The sequence below is a fragment of the Bombina bombina genome, chromosome 1 (assembly GCF_027579735.1).
Source record: "Bombina bombina isolate aBomBom1 chromosome 1, aBomBom1.pri, whole genome shotgun sequence".
Lineage (NCBI taxonomy): Eukaryota > Metazoa > Chordata > Amphibia > Anura > Bombinatoridae > Bombina > Bombina bombina.
This window is the reverse complement of record NC_069499.1, coordinates 1005311083-1005328787: the sequence shown is the minus strand read 5'-3', so window position 1 is coordinate 1005328787 and position 17705 is coordinate 1005311083. Positions and strand designations below refer to the sequence as shown.

Sequence of the window (17705 nt, the reverse complement as noted above, 5' to 3'; positions counted from 1 at the left end):
ATGGCGGCGGTGTAAGGGGTTCACATTAGGGGATAGATCAGTTAGATGGTGGCGGTTTTAGGGGCTCACAGTAGGGGGTTAGTTTATGTAGATGGCGGCAGGGTACTGGAGCGGCGGTTTAGGGGTTAATAACTTTATTAGGGATTACGGCGGGGGATCGCGGTTGACATTGCGCATGCGTTAGGTGTTAGGTTTTATTTAGCAGATCGTGGTTGACAGGTAGATAGACATTGCGCATGCGTTAGGTGTTTATTTAGCAGCTAGTTTAGGGAGTTACGGGGCTCCAATAGTCAGCGTAAGGCTTCTTACGGCTGCTTTTTGTGGCGAGGTGAAAATGGAGTAAGATTTCTCCATTTTCGCCACGTAAGTCCTTATGCTGTATATTGGATACCAAACTGCGCCGGTTTGGTATACCTGCCTATGGCCCAAAAAACTACGGGCGACGGCAGAAATATACGCGCGTAACTTCTAAATTACGCCGTATATAGGATACCAAACCAGCGCAAATATTGGCGTCGCCAGCTTTTGCGGGCAACGATTTTTATCGGTTCGGGCCCAGTGACTGTAAATGTTATTGTCAATTAGACTAGTACATTATACATTTTTATGGTCAAATTACCAATTGAGGGGAGGGGCTTAAAATACCTGGTCCTATTTTTGGTCCCAGTCCGTCCCTGGCTCTCATTTGGTAAACTAACTGCCATTGCAGATAACAAAACAGGAAATTAAGTTATAAACCTGGTAATGTATCTTTCCGGCCCATATTCTTTAATAGAATTAAACAAAAATTACACATTTGTTTACTGAATATGCCTCTACAAGTGTTTACATAAGACTTATATTGACTGGAGCTATTTAAAGACCAGCAAGAGGTTTAAAGGGTCATTAAAGTCATAATTAAACTTAAATGGATTGAATTGAGTATGAAACAACTTTCAAATTAACTGCTATTATCATTTTTGCTTAGTTGTCTTCATATCCTTTGTTAAAGAGTAATCCTAGGTGAGCTCAAAAGCATACACATTTTTACAGCTATCTGACAGCAGTGTTTGCAACATTGTTTATTACAGTTTTATACAATGCTGCAAATACTGCTACCAAACTGCTAAACACATGTGCACGCTCCTGAGAGTGCTAAAGACATGTGCACGCTTCTGAGCTCCTATCTAGCTCCCACTAGTGTAGGATATGTGCGTATTCTTTTTCAACAAGGGATACCAAGAGAACAAAGCGCATTTGAAAATAGAAGTGAATTTAAAGGGACATTGTACACTAGATTTTTCTTTGCATAAATGTTTTGTAGATGATCCAATTATATAGCCCAACTGGGAGTGTTTTTGAAACACTGTATAGTTTTGCTTATTTTTTTAATAATTGTGCTGATTTTGAGACTCATAACCAAGCCCCACTGTGTCAGATATATACACACGTTTACAGACTACTGCTGGCTCCTGCTTATTTTATCTATATTTTTATATGCATGAAAGCGAGTGTTAAACTGGGAGCTTCTAAGTAATTTATTAAAAGGTTTTATACTGGATTTTTAAATCGGCATCTGTGCATAGTCTTCTTTATAGTAGTGTCTATTACATGCAGTTATATGAAAATTGGTGTATACTGCCTCTTTAAAAGTGTCTAAAAATGACATGCTCTATCTGAATCATGCTAGTTTAATTTTGACTTTCCTATCCCTTTAAATGCATCACATGTTGCACTGTATTAGACTAGTCCTCACATATGAGATTTGCATTGACACAGGCAGGTGAGTATAAATGGCTAAAGTAAGGTACTAAACCCCCCATTTTTATGTTAGTGTGAACAGCTGTTTTTTTCTTGTTTGTAAATAGTGCCTGAAATTTACCCTTGCATCAGATTATTAAAGGACCACTCAATGCAGAAGAATTGCATAATTAACAAGTGCATAAGTAAAAGACAATGATGTAATACCTACTCTGAATTTCAAATAAGCAACTGATTTTTTTTCTGACAAATTTATTTTTTCTCCCATTTTCCGGCCCCCTGTATCATGTGACTGTATCAGCCAATCACAGATTAGTATATGTATACCCTGTGAGCTTGTGCACATGCTCAGTTGGATCTTGTTCCCTAAATATTGTGAATATAAAAAAGACCGCAACAAATTTGATAATGGAAGTAAATTGGAGAGTGTCTTAAAACTGCATGCGCTATCTGAATTTTAAAAGTTTATCTTGACTTGAGTGTCCCTTTAAGAGTTGGATTTGCACATGTGCTTTATTTCTCGGTTTTGTACTTGGCAAGTTCCTCTTTATCAGCACTAACGGTGAAACTATCCTATTTTGTGAATGTTTTAATTGAATATGAGACAGGAAAAATAAGTAACTACAATTTATAGTTTCATTTTTTTTAAAGCATCCAAATAACCAGCAGGGGGAGCCAATGCACTACACAAAATGTTCTCATTGCGTTAAGTTTTGATTCTACGATGCAGCGTGCGTTAGTAAGTAAGGAAGGAAGGATTAAACTGTTATGGGAAAACCCTAAAGCAAAGAATATTGTTAAATATTTATTCTCATTAATGCAAGTGCAAACAGTAGGGATCAACCTATTTAATAGTGTTGATTTAATAATTAAAAATATATCTGGTCTTCCTAGGGCTTATCATGTTGATTGTTTTATACAATACAAGATGAGATTTCAAGTGGCCATAGAGGGACATGTATCTCTTACTACATATAAATAAATATTACCTGACTGTGTTTTACAAACATATTCTATATGATAGGTTATAAAATCCTACTTGGTCCCCAAATTCTTCTCTGAACGTCGGTAGAAGCTTTAATGTTCTATTTACATAAAATACAGACCCACTTTTCATCCATAAATGTGTCCATTTTATGTAAAACCTAACACATAAAGGTCTTACACTTAGTTATTAACTGTTTACAACTGGTCACACAGAGAGTAGTGATTATCTCTTCTGTCAGACCCATATGCATTGGCTTATTAATCTCTTCTGTCAGTCACATATAATGCAGTAAATGACCCTTTCTAAATGCCACATATAAACCAGTGATTACCAATTCTGACAGCCTCAAAAAGAGCTGTGACTGATTCATTTCTTCTATCAACACTTAATTGGGGATTGAGTGTCTGTCACTTACATCCCTTCCATTAACAAAAATACATCTAACCCTCCAGGGATCTGTTCTGATCCCTGGGAATCAAGTGAGTATAGGGCATCTCTGTGCTCTCCTGAAAATTGTCTATATCTGTATGTCTATCCTATCTATCTATCATCTGTCTGTCTGTCTATCTATATCATCCACAGAATGTCAGTAAGCTAGGATAGAAATAGCTTAGTAATAAATGCAGCAGAGGAGTAAGAAATTGAACATTTGTCTAGCTTTAACACTGAGCAGATTTGTACTTTTTATTAAAAATCCCCAAATTCAGAATTTTTTTTTTTAATTATCGTTTCCCCACCAGTTAATCGCAGTCTTCTCTGCCTGCATCTTTGTTTTTTTTTGTTTGTTTGTTTTTTGTGTTGTAAAATACAAAGGATAATCTAGATCTATTTAAAACAACAACTATTACCTTTCTTATTACAGTACAGCTCCACACTACTAGTAACTCTCATCCTAATTGGTATCATGACACCTTGTTAGGGATTTCTTTATAGATTTCAATACTCTTGATTGTGATTGGTTGCTTGTGACACACCCATGGAAGGTTGCAGAAGGAATACCCCCTTACAAAGGCTGCCTTTGTTATATTTATTTAACAGCACCTCTAACACTTTACCTGTTAAAAAGGATTGTAAAACATTTTACACACATGCAACCAGGGAGCTAAAATGCAAATTAAAATAATTGGAAACAATGATGTCCTTTTAGGATTTTGTCAGCAACAATAGAGTGATTTGCATTAATGTATCCCATAATGATTGCTGATGTAGCTATTATGCAGCAGGCTGTGCATTATTTCCAGCTCCTCATTTTGTATTTGCCCTAAATTTATATATAGATGTGGTAAAATATATACAATTCTTTCTGAGTGTAATGGAATGAACAGTTGCTTTTTAATTCACATCTCGGGCCTCCTGCAGCGCGGTCTGACAATATGAAGATGTGATTGCATTTGCTTCAGCATCTGATTTCTCGTATCCCCCCTACAGCGCTAATGCAATTCACACTGAGATGCAAGGGAAGAAACAAATACAGGTCAGAGATCTCTGCAGCTTTGCTCACCTCTCATAGAAGTCATCACGGTAATAATCAAAATCAAAATCGTAGCTGCTGTAAAGAAAATAAATAAGGTTTGTTAGATTGAAAGCTCTTTAGCTTAAATATGTCATTTAGCATTTTTACCCTCTAATTATGAAGTTTATATTAGCACCTTTTTCTAACAGAAATGCCAAATTAAATTCGAGGGCAAAAAAACTTACATTATAAAGGCAATAACGTAACAATTTAATTCCTCGTAAATGTTTAATTCTGCAAAGCAAAAACTTTATTTGTTTGTCAACCTTTCCTGGTATTTAACTACGTATATTTTGGGCATTTTACATCCTCAGAGAGGCTGCTGTGCATCCTGTGTGGTATACTTAAAGGGACAGTAAAGTCCAAATTAAAATGGGATAGGGCACGTCATTTTAAGCAACTTTCCAATTTGCTTTTATCAATAAATTTGCTTTGTTCTCTTGGTAACCTAGGTAAGCTCATATGCTAATTTCTAAGTCTAGAAGGACATCTTTTATCTCAGTGCATTTTGACAGTTCTTCACAGCTAGATCACCTTAGTTTACGTGTGCCTTATAGATACCATTGTGCTCAGGCCCGTGGAGTTTTTTAAGAGTCAGCACTAATTGCTTGAAATGCAAGTCTGTCAAAAGATCTGTGATAAGGAGTCAGTCTGCAGAAGCTTAGATACAAGCTAATCACAGAGGTAAAAAGTATATTAATATAACCATGTTGGTTATACAAAACTGGGGAATGATAAATAAAGGGATTATCTATCACTTTAAACAATAACATTTTTGGTGTTTACTGTCCCTTTAAGTCATTTTTCAAAGGGTGTGTCCCTTGCCTGCAAACCAATGCAAAATTTGCTCGCAAAATAACCTTTTTTTTTTCTTACATTTTAGTTACATAGCAGATATTTTGCTTTGCAATAGAGGACTTGATGCTGTTAAAAATAGTTTTATCCCTTTAATGTAAGTTTACATTTTCACTAAAGCAAAGAAATTGTCTGTTCAGTTAATGTATATTCTTCATGTAAAATCCCCAACACTATATGCTACGACAGGGGCATAAATAGACCTCACTGGGCTCTAGGTCAAAGTCTGTGGGGGCCACTCTGCCCTCATTTCAATAGCACCCCTACAGAGCACTAACACTTCATAGTTTTATTGTAACAGCATAAAAACAGCATAAGGAACATTAAATACAGTAAAATTACATTATCAATAAATGCATAATAAAAAGACAATGCAACAGCACTTAGGGCCCAATGATCTAAACGTCTCTGGGGTTGGTGGGATTCTATAAGAATGCTCATCTGTACTTCTATTACCCTGGTGGAAGTCGCTAAAGTTACTTTTTACCCTGAATACAGGGTGTCTCGCTAACTGGTGTACACTGCATTTTCTTATGGGAAGGAGATGAACACGTTACAAATGTGCACCATTAAATTTGTAATTTAAAATTCATTCAAAACGTATAATTGAACCATTCACACAAAATGGGCTGAGCATTGGCGTTCCAGGGACTTGTATGAAATTGCCTCTCAAATCGCAGAGTACGGTAATTCTTTAAGCATTTCAGCCCCACAGTCCTCACAGTTCTTTCTTGCAAACTAAAAGGCACCAAGCTTTTATCAAAATACTTATTACTCTAATAAAAAACATATCCATACTTAAATAGAAGCGACTGTAAAATGCCATACGCAGAAAGCAGCATCATATGATTTATATTATTGGCTGCAGGATCTAATTTTTAAAGTTTGCCCCTGCTTTAACCCCTTAGTGACCAGAGCACTTTTCCATTTTCTGTCCGTTTGGGACCAAGGCTATTTTTACATTTCTGCTGTGTTTTTTTGTTTAGCTGAAATTTTCCTCTTACTCATTTACTGTACCCACACATATTATATACCGTTTTTCTCGCCATTAAATGGACTTTCTAAAAATACCATTATTTTCATCATATCTTATCATTTACTATAAAAAATGTTTATAAAATATGAGGAAAAATGAAAAAAAAAAACACTTTTTCTAACTTTGAACCCCAAAATCTGTTACATATCTACAACCACCAAAAAACACCCATGCTAAATAGTTTCTAAATTTTGTCCTGAGTTTAGAAATACCCAATGTTTACATCTTCTTTGCTTTTTTTGTAACTTATAGGGCCATAAATACAAGTAGCACTTTGCTATTTTCAAACCATTTTTTTTTTCAAAATTAGCGCTAGTTACATTGGGACACTGATATCTTTCAGGAATCCCTGAATATCCATTGACATATGTATATATTTTTTTAGAAGACATCCCAAAGTATTGATCTAGGCCCATTTTGGTATATTTCATGCCACCATTTCACCGCCAAATGCGATCAAATACAAAAAATCGTTCACTTTTTCACAAATTTTTTCACAAACTTTCAGTTTCTCACTGAAATTATTTACAAACTGCTTGTGCAATTATGGCATAAATGGTTGTAAATGCTTCTCTGGGATCCCCTTTGTTCAGAAATAGCAGACATATTTCATGCCACCATTTCACCGCCAAATGCGATCAAATTAAAAAAAAATTACATTTTTCACAATTTTAGGGTTCTCACTGAAATCATTTACAAACAGCTTGTGCAATTATGGCATAAATGGTTGTAAATGCTTCTCTGGGATCCCCTTTGTTCAGAAATAGCAGACATATATGACTTTGGCGTTGCTTTTTGGTAATTAGAATGCTGCTAAATGGCGCTGCGCATCACACGTGTATTATGGCTAGCAGTGAAGGGGTTAATTAGGTAGCTTGTAGGGAGCTTGCAGGGTTAATTTTAGCTTTAGTGTAGAGATCAGCCTCCCACCTGAAACATCAGACCCCCTGATCCCTCCCAAACATCTCTCTTCCCTCCGCTACCACACAAATGTCCCCGCCATCTTAAGTACTGGCAGAAACTCTGCCAGTACTAAAATAAAAGGAAAATTTGGGCTTTTTTGTGCATTTTTTTAGCATATTTACATATGCTTCTGTGTAGGATCCCCCTTAGCCCCCAACCTCACTGATCCCCCACCCAACAGCTCTCTAACCCTCCCCCTCTGACTTAATGTGCGCCATCTTGGGTACTGGCAGCTGTCTGCCAGTACCCATTTTAGTGAAAATATGTTTTTTTTATAAAAAAAATGTCCCTTTTCTGTAGTGTAGCTTCCCCCCCCAATACCAACCCCCCACCCCTTCCAGATCGCTTAAATGCTTTTAAAAAAAAATGTTTATTTAATTCTTTATTACACTTTACTCCTAACTTTTTTTCTGTAGTGTAGCGGTTCCCACCCGCTCCCGCCCCGTACACGCGCGCGCCCCCGAAAGCTCCGCCCCGATCCCGCCCCCTCCACCTTACAGAGCTCACCGATGGCCGCCCACCCGCCTCCCAAGTCGGCTCCCACCCACCAACGATACCGGCCATCGATGTCCGGTGCAGAGAGGGCCACAGAGTGACTCTCTCTGCATCGGATGGCCAGAAAGTGTTATTGCAGGATGCCTCGATGTCGAGGCATCACTGCAATAACCGGAAAGCAGCTGGAAGCGAGCAGGATCGCTTCCAGCTGCTTTCCAGATTGAGGACGTGCAGGGTACGTCCTTGGTCGTTAACTGACATTTTTTAGAGGACGTACCCTGCACGTCTTCGGTCGTTAAGGGGTTAATCAAGCTTCATTACTTTATATAGGAGACAGCTCACAGAGACTGCCCCTTTTTATGATAATTTCATGAGGGCAAACCCTGTCTGGTTCTGTGAAGCTTAGATAATCGGACCCTTAGTCTGAATTTCAAATAAGTAGTAGATTTTTTCTGACTTATGTCAAAGTTATTTCAATATTCCTTCCCCTTGCACCATGTGACAGCCATCACCTAATCACAACATGCATATACTTATATATACTGTAAATTCATACCTGCATATACTTATATATACTGTAAATTCATACCCAGTAGGACCTGGTACCTCAGAAAGTGTGCATATAAAAAGATCATACCCATTCAGATAATGGAAGTTAATTGGAAAGTTGTTTACAATTGCGAGCGCTATCCGAATCAGGAAAGTTTAATTTTGGCTTTAGTGTCCCTTTAATAAGCATATCACTATTTTCATAGTGTGCTGTTTCACTGTGCTACACACATATTGCTACCAGATTAACAGGCCAAGATTGTTATACACAGACACTAATTAAACAGGATAAATGCATTTTATTGGTATCTGGGAAAAGTCGGATCTTGTTTTTGTGGCAATATGCAAATAAATCAGAGCGCCTCATGCAATCTGGGCCTTAATGTTTTTGAAGGAGATAAACACAGAAAAAGGAACGGAATTTGATAGGAAATTAAATATTCTAACAGAATGGAATATTTTGGACTAGATAACAAGTGGAGCACTATTTAACCCTCCCGCTCGCATGCTAACTGCGCTACAAGTAAGCTATTTGCGCTCATCAGGTTGCGCTTGTATTATGAGTTTGAAAGTAAGCTGCTTTTGCTCGCGTAAAAAGCCGAATTAACAATATCGCAGTGCAATAATATATTCCCCATAGAAGTCAATGTAGCAAAAAAAAGTGGGGGTATAAAACCATGACCCTCATACTAGGCACTATGTTCCGCTTGAATAAACACATGACTCAAAATATGGGGAAATAAAAGCCGTAGCTTGCTTTATTAAACAGAATACATAATGTAACCATAACATAACCATATAAGCAGATAAAACATTTACATAAAATCCCCTAGGGTGCTTGCCTGACCACAACACGTGCCCCTCCTTCTTGCCGACAAGGGCACGCCCCCATATACCACATTCTCTCCTGTCAATCAAACAGGAGGTACCAACAATCCCAACTCTGATCAATCCACCATAAAACAGGCAAGCACCCCGCTATACCCACAAGCTGCGACATGTAAACCAGGCCACATAAAAAAAGGGCGGGAGGGAGGGTGGGAGCTTCTCCTCACACGTTCTGGTCCCAAGAAGGTTTCCTTTCCTGCTTTTCTACACAACTTATCCTCCTATAGCCCAACCTACTGACCTCAAAGTAACCCCTCTACATGACCTCCATGGGGGCCATGCAACCCTCTCTTCAATTCTCTCATACAGGGTTTCTCTTTATCGCGTGCACATAACTTAACACGCCACTCATAATCTGTTTGTTTATGTTTACACTAGAATTTCCCTTTAAAAGAGGGTAATGCTGAAGAGTTACTTTGTTAAAAAAAATCAAGGGAACCATGCAAGTGTTTTCGTGGGAATACAGTTGGGGAGGAGAGTTATTGCAAAGTATATCATTGGATTTGTAGAGTAAAAAAAATAAATAGGTGTTTTGTTTTTGGGAACGGTCTCAAATTCAAAAGCCCAGTGAAAATCTGTACCACTGAATTAGATCCCTTTTTAGCAGCATAGTCAACAAAATAATTTAAAGAGAAAAAAATAATCTGTCATGTATATGAAAGACCAGCATTTAAATATGTTTATTTTATTTTAAAAAATGTTTAAGGGACATTAAATACTTTATTTTTTTCTGTACCCTTGCAATAAATTAACATACTAGGTGAGTGTAAACATTTTTGGAATACATTATCACCATACTTGATGCAAACGCCACCCAACACCCATCCTTATTTGAAGGAGCCAATCAGGACTTGCTGGAGTAAAAAAGACCACTGTCCTTGTGATAGTAAAACTAATCCCTAAGGCCGATTAGGGACAGATACATTGCAGGGTTAGGCTTGTAAGGTTTGCCGTGTGTACATTCAATTCTTAGAACTGCAATGACCCACACATTTCAGACTTAAATTACAAGAAAAGAGGACAAAATAATTAATGAAAATATAATGCAAATTTGTTTAATTACGTTTAATTTGTGATATTAAAATCTCAAGGTGTTTATGTCCCATTAAAGTGCGATTCATTTGACTTGTAGGATAAATAATGATAAAATGACATGTTCTATGTGTTTAACCCCCCCCACACAAATGGGTTAAACACATAGTTTAAGTACCATTTGGGAGCAGCAGAGAATGGTCGCTCAACCAATCAGCAGCACTAGCTGCATGTGCCAGCTGTGCAACTACTGCTGCTAATTGCGGTTGCAGGGTCGATAGTGATAGAATTACATGCTCTAATGAATGAACTTCTCTTTTTTTTTTTTCTCTCGCTATAATGGCCTTTTAAAACAGCTTAAAGGGACAGTCTATAAAAAGAAAAAGGAAATTTAGTGGTGTTAATGAGCTTAATACGTTATTATGACCGTTGCTGGATCTAACTTATTAGGACCAGAGCTTGTAAGCACTTTCTCAGCAAAGTCCTAGATAGCTCTCTTGCGGATCAAAATTGCCTTTGCTAAAGCGTAGAAAATATATAACATATAATCCCTCTGACTTGTGAATACAAAGTCCGTATAGCACTTAGCACAGCACAACAGCAACAGTTCTCGTATTTACTTCAGGCTCAGCAGGTATGCACTCACCACCTCGGTCTGCTGGTGTGGATCCACTGAAAGCCGATATCCGATGTCCCTCTTCCTCTGTCTGACAGAAACAGTGTCTTTGCAGAGGCGGTGATCCGTTTCCTCATGCAGGCTGCTTGTGGCGTACCACGTGACGAGGGATCAGCCTATCCTAGAGCGACCAGGGTCCTTCCTCGATGACGATTCAGATGGATGATACAGATGGGCATATCAATCACGCCAGGCAGAAAAACAGTAAGTGTGTGTATAACTTCTCAATAAGGAAACACACAAATAAACTGCCAGATCCAATAATCCTTGTATGGAGCACAGTATCAGCATACTATAAACAAGCGTGTGAAATCCCAGATCTGATATAGGGGGTGCATACCGCATAGAGAGCTTTGAAGTGTAGAAAATTAGGAGCAATAGTCCATAAAAGGCAGGTAGTCAGCTTCGTATATAAAGGAGTGGAATCCCCACATTCCACTATAAATGCAAAAAAATAATTCAAAAGTGAAGCAGCAGTTAAAAAAACTATCAAATCCTTTATTCCTTTAAAACAATGCAAAGGACATACAGCAACATGGAGGTGATTCAAGCAAAAGAACTCTGACCGGTTTCGGTCATATTGACCGTAATCATAGAATAGCACCTGTTAGGGGCTGCTCCCTTTTAAGCTGAACACTCCATATTCATTGGTTAAAAACATTAAGTGTACTGCTAATCACCTTAACCCTGTTCATACCAAATTCCCTTTAAACATAGGGAATAATACAAGACAATGTATACATTAATAGATAAATACAAAAGTTACAGACAATAAAGATGAAGAACCAAATGTGGAGTTAGTACAAATAAGCAGAATACAAGTTAAAATATCTAAAACAGTAGGGCTGTAGAATTAGATAAATTATTTAACTTCATATCAGAAACAGTTATACAAACAGTCTCACCACAGTCTTTTATGGTTTGATCATTATATATGATAAAACCAAAAAGTAAAGTAGCTTTGAGATAGTCTGTCCACTTTCATAGTTAATAGAGGAAGAGATAATATCTAACTGCCTCTTAATATATAGACGAATTGCAAACAAAGTGAAAATGTGCATAGACAAAGTAGTAAGGAAGAGCAAATGAATATTTTTGCAGAGCTAAAGTAAACAAACAAATTAACAGTAACCATATAGATAAATAACTAAGAACACTATCGAAACGTACATTAAGATGAAGTGTTTGCTACTAAACTAAATGGTATTTACTGATTTATCTATGTGTTTAACCCTTATGGACCAATAATTAATAGGTTTTAAACACATCAACCTATTAGAGAAATATCTCTTATATTCACTAATCTAAAAAAGAATTTCATATAGGTCTGTGCTGCTTGTCTAATTATTTCTGCCAGTAATTTATGATGTCATATTCAGAGTTGTAACCAAGTGGTAGTAAACATTGAGTTTTGAAAATCCAATAAGTTTCTTGTTTGCATAATATAGATAGCTTATCACCACCCCTGGGTGGTGTGGTTATCTGTTCTATGGCTTGCCATTTAAAAGAAGTGACATCCCGATGGTGAAAATCTATAAAATGGGTAGAAAGCGCTGAACAAGGACGTTTACTGGAAATGTAAGAAAGATGTTCTCTTATGCGTTTACCTACTTTTCTAGTAGTCCTACCTGTATACTGTTTTTTACAAATAGTGCATTCAATTATATAAATCACGAATGTACTTTTGCAGTTGACACAGCCTTTGGTATTGAATTCTTCTCCTGTTACATGAGACTTAAATGTTTGAGAACTATTTATATGGTCACAAGAGGTGCAGACTTTCTTACCACACTTAAATGTGCCATTATGTCTCAACCAGGATGATCCTGATTGTTTTTCACTCCTTAGCATACTTTGGCTAAGATGTTACCTAAGGTCACATTTCTTTTTGGGACAAACATACAGCCCTGTTCAACTGTGTCTCTTAAGTCCTTGACCCCCCTTAGTATTGGCAAATTCTTTTTAATGATTTTGCAAACATCATCATATTGAGATGAATATGAAGTAATAAATTTAAGTCTATGTTGTGAATCTGTGGAATTATATGTTGATTTCTCTAATGCATTGGCCCTATTGATGTCCTTAACCTCAAAGAATGCTTTGTCTATGACTCTGGTTGGGTAACCCCTTTTTTGCATTCTCGTTTTTAGATCTCTGCTCTCCATCCGAAATGCATTCTCATACGTGCAATTTCTCTTTGCCCGCAGGAATTGACTTTTCGCAATTCCTTTGAACACATGTTTCGGGTGACAACTGCGAGCATGTAAGAGACTATTGCCAGAGATGGGCTTTCGGTAGAGAGCAGAGATAATAATTCCTTCCTTTGCGTCACCTGTAAGGAATATGTCAAGAAAATTGATACTCTTTTTTTGCCATTCATAAGTGAATTGTAATCCCACCCTGTTATCGTTAAGGGTAGTAACAAACTCCTCGGCAGCTACAGAGTCAGATGACCACACGATCAGTAGGTCATCAATGAACCTGACATATTTTACTATATGCTCACACGGGGCTGTACTACCTCCATAGACGTGGCCCCTCTCCCACCAACCCATGTATAGGTTGGCATAGGAGGGGGCGAATTTGGCCCCCATAGCGGTGCCACGTCTCTGGAGGTAGTAGCTCCCCTGAAACATGAAAAAATTATGTTCCAATAAAAACCTCACAATTCTTACAATCAGATCTTTAGATTGAGCTGGGAGGTCAGTAAGCAAATCCAAGAAAAAACCTACGGCTTGCAAACCCTGGGTGTGAGGGATGGAGGAGTACAGAGACACGGCATCAACAGTGAGCCAACTGTACTCCTCCATCCAGGTCACTGTCTCCAGAACCTGCAGTGCATGGGAAGTGTCTCGTATGTAACTGGGTAACAAGGAAACCATGGGCTGTAGAAAGTCATCTATCCATTTGGATAGTGGTTCCATTAAGGAACCTATACCAGCCACTATGGGCCTCCCCTTAACCTCATGTATACTTTTGTGAACCTTTGGGAGGTGGTGGAAGATGGGTGTCACTGGATCTGTGACCATACAATGGTTGGCTGTTTCCTGATCCATGAGACCCTCCTCCACCACCTCATCCAAAAGATGTGATAACTCTTTAGAGTATATCGCAGTTGGATTCCTAGGTAAAACAGTATAGGTTTCCAAATCTCCAAGCTGTGTGGAAAGGTGATAACTAAGCGCCAACTATAACGCAACAGACCTCAGCTCTAATAAATTGGCACCTAGTTGCCAAGGGTGGATTCAATTTTAAGATTGGATATCAGAGCGCCAAACAACGTAGGCAGGGTCTATGGGCAGATAGTCAAATACCAAAGGTAACAATAGGTTGAAATAATATGATTTAATACATAAGATAAAAAAGTTGGTACATTTAAAATTATACAACAATTAGTCATGGATCCATGTTACACTTTAAAATATATATTGAAACAATAGGAACAATTTAAAAATGCTTGTAGAACAATAAATAACAAAAAAAAAAAATCTAACAAATAATGTCTATCGCTTAAAACTTAAATTCTAATATGTATTCACATATTAGAATTTAAGTTTTAAGCGATAGACATTATTTGTTAGATTTTTTTTTTTTTTGTTATTTATTGTTCTACAAGCATTTTTAAATTCTTCCTATTGTTTCAATATATATTTTAAAGTGTAACATGGATCCATGACTAATTGTTGTATAATTTTAAATGTACCAACTTTTTTATCTTATGTATTAAATCATATTATTTCAACCTATTGTTACCTTTGGTATTTGACTATCTGCCCATAGACCCTGCCTACGTTGTTTGGCGCTCTGATATCCAATCTTAAAATCTCCAAGCTATCTCAAGGCTTAATTCACATAATCAAGCTTATTCATGACTACCACACTCCCACCTTTGTCGAACTGTCTAATCACAATCTCTTCATTCTTTTGTAAATTGAGCAATGCTTCTCTTTCCTTAATAGTCAGGTTAGAGGGACTGGAGTGTGAGGAGTCACTAAGTTTAGTAAGGTCTTCAATCACCCTCTTATGAAACACTTCCAGAATTTTACCTCTAGCCTGAGTAGGGTAGAATTGTGATTTGCTTTTAAGTCTACGTGCAGCCTTTTGAACCTGTGAAGAATCCGTTCCACAACTTTCCCTCCTTAAATCTTCAAGTGTAACCAAGGCACATGCATCTTCAAAAGATGTGTGTTTGTTAACATTAGTATTATATGTAGAAGAAATCATAGCTTCTGGTATTTGGTGTGCTTTGTCTCTATAGAACTTTCTCAGAGTTAAATCTCTTGTCAATTTATTCAAATCTAGTATAGTCTGAAAAAGATTGAAATTTCTAGAGGGGACAAAGCCCAAATCCAAATTAAGAAGTCTGGTTTCAATTTCTGTAAGCTGGTAGCTAGAGATATTAATCACAGTATTCATTGTAGGGACAGTCTACTTGATTTTTGTATTGTTCAAAAATATAGATAACACCTTTACTACCATTTCCCCATTTTTATAAGCAAAATTGTTACATTTATATACTTTATAACCTTTTAAGTTGGCCTGTTGTAAGCCCCTGCAGACCACCTCTTATCTCAGTGTATTTTAGAACAGCCAGACAGTGCTAGTTTATGTGTGCCATATAGATAACATTGTGCTCACTCCTGTGGAGAATGGTAATTGGTTCACAAGAAAAAAAGTACTGAGATAAGGGGCAGTCTGCAGCGGGTTAGATACAAAGTAATCACAATAGCAAGTAGACTGTCCCTTTAAATTGTTAAGGAATTGAACATGGAATGTTCATACGTCTGTGTATAACTGGTTCTTAGTGATAGGTTGTTCACTGGCTGATAAAGACACGGAAATATATTCATAAGCATAAAACAAATATCCTCTTTCAAATCTAATAAAGAAAAAAATGAGTTTAATAAATCAAAAGGCATAGTGGTTCAGAAGAGCACATTCAGTATGAACTGATAATGCATATTTATATGCTTATTGTTTACATGAATTGATAGGAATTGAAGCTATCTAGACAGCTAGCAGGTTCTGTCTGGCAAAATGCAGCTTCCACATTTGAAAATGGTCAGCCAGTAACAAAAAGTGGTAACGTAATAACGAGTGGTTTATTAATCTGAAAACAATATACTGTTAACCATTAATAGATTGGGTAAAAAATTGTAGCTGTAGCACAACTAATAGGAACGTTCATTTGAATGATAGAAGCTATTTTGGTATTTCTTACAATTCCTTTGTGAAATGCGTAGGGTCCACATTGCATAAAAAGTAAATGTACATTGCATACAAATATGCATATTCTGGCTATTGAAAAGCAGGAAATGTTGAATTTTAAAATTGATTGAAAAATTCTATGTGATGTTGAAAACACCTTATGTCTCTAATTAGATAAGGAGCTGGTTCTATAACAATAATATGTGCGGAGGGATATAAGCTACAGTACAAAATCTATACCTCTGCTAAATAATGGCCCAGTACCTACTACAATATAATACACAATGGAATACTAACTACTGTACATTATCACTGATATTTTACCACTGAGTTTTAGAATGAATAAAATATGCCGATCGTACATAATTAAGGATATTACAAGTCACCTCTGAGTTTCATGACCTTTAATAAAACATTAAGTATAAGATATTATGCCTCTATATTTTCATGATATTCCATTGAGACTTGTAGTATCCATAATTCTATGCATTTGGGTCATTATATAGTAGTTTTTGTTTTCCTGGAAGCATAGCAAGGAAGACCTCTCTGACCCATGTAGTCTGCATTTTTCCCACCTCAAATTGTAAGAAGCTCAAGCTTTTTTTTTTTTTACATTCACTGATAATTATGAGCCAGTTAAAATCCCCCACCCCCCAGCTATAAATAGTTTTGTCTAAATCTACATTTACTTTTTTTTTTTCAATGAACATTGAAAAATACATTTTGCGTGCAGTATTTGGTCAATATTTTATTAAAGGGCCATAATAGTAAAAAAAAATGGCATGCTCTAAATTCATTAGAGCGTTCAATTTAAAGACTAAGGACCCTACACTACAATGTGTTTAACCCTTCATAGGATTAAACCCATTAGAAGTGCTGCTAAGGACCAGTAGTGCTAGCTTCACACCTGAATCGTGGGATTAGTGTTGCTGATTCTATTAATGGCGGTTTGTGTTCCGGACCAGGAGTGCTCCATGGGTCACAAGCAAGTTGAAGAGATACTTCTACTATGAGTTTAATACCTTTGGATGGGTTAAACACAAAGTAGTAAAAGGTGGATAGTCTTAGAATTATATGGTCAAATAAATTACAGCATGTCCCTTTAATGTTCAATTTACTAAACTGAAAATTGGGATGACGCTTTTTGGGACATCAATAACAATAATACAGCAAAGTAAAATGAATATATTGGATATAATTTATTATTGTAAGCATATCAGCTGCACTTCTGCAAGTATCACTTAGGGGTCAATTTATCAAAGCCTTCGCCTGCCTACGACTGCAGGTTCTCCCAAGCAAACCCGCAGTCAATATTTATCAAGCAACGGTCATCAGACCGCTGCTTCCCTAACTCTGCTCCACCTCTTAGGTGGAGAATTTCAATTTTCCCGGTCTTGTCCGACTGGGGACACCACCTGCCCGTGCATAATTTGCTTGCGCAGGCAGGGGGCGGGGTTGCACAAGAGCGCAAAATAGCGTTCTTGTGCAATGCTGAATTCCGCCAGCGGCAAGCTGCAGCGGACAGAGGTGCATATGTATGCCCCTGTCTGCCATAGCTTAATAAATCAAGCCCAAACAGTTCTATTTGAACTGAGATAAAATCCATGTGATGACACCAAACTCGCATCTAATGTGTAAATGTTAGTCGTTTTAAACAAATAGTCTGTAATGTTAATGTATATGACTAGTCATATGGCTGTGGCATACCTTTGTGAGAACTGCAGAAATCGCTCACTCCGTGGGCCTTTAATCCCTTAATGCA

At 37.2% G+C, this 17705-nt stretch overlaps 1 protein-coding gene across 1 annotated transcript in view; it reads right to left on the bottom strand.

Moving 5' to 3' along the window:
• Positions 1-17705, bottom strand: part of RALY (RALY heterogeneous nuclear ribonucleoprotein) — a 128829-nt gene that overhangs the window by 46329 nt on the left and 64795 nt on the right. The window contains 1 exon segment of the mRNA XM_053712856.1: positions 4230-4277. Within this exon segment, the coding sequence (XP_053568831.1) occupies positions 4230-4277 (48 nt within the window).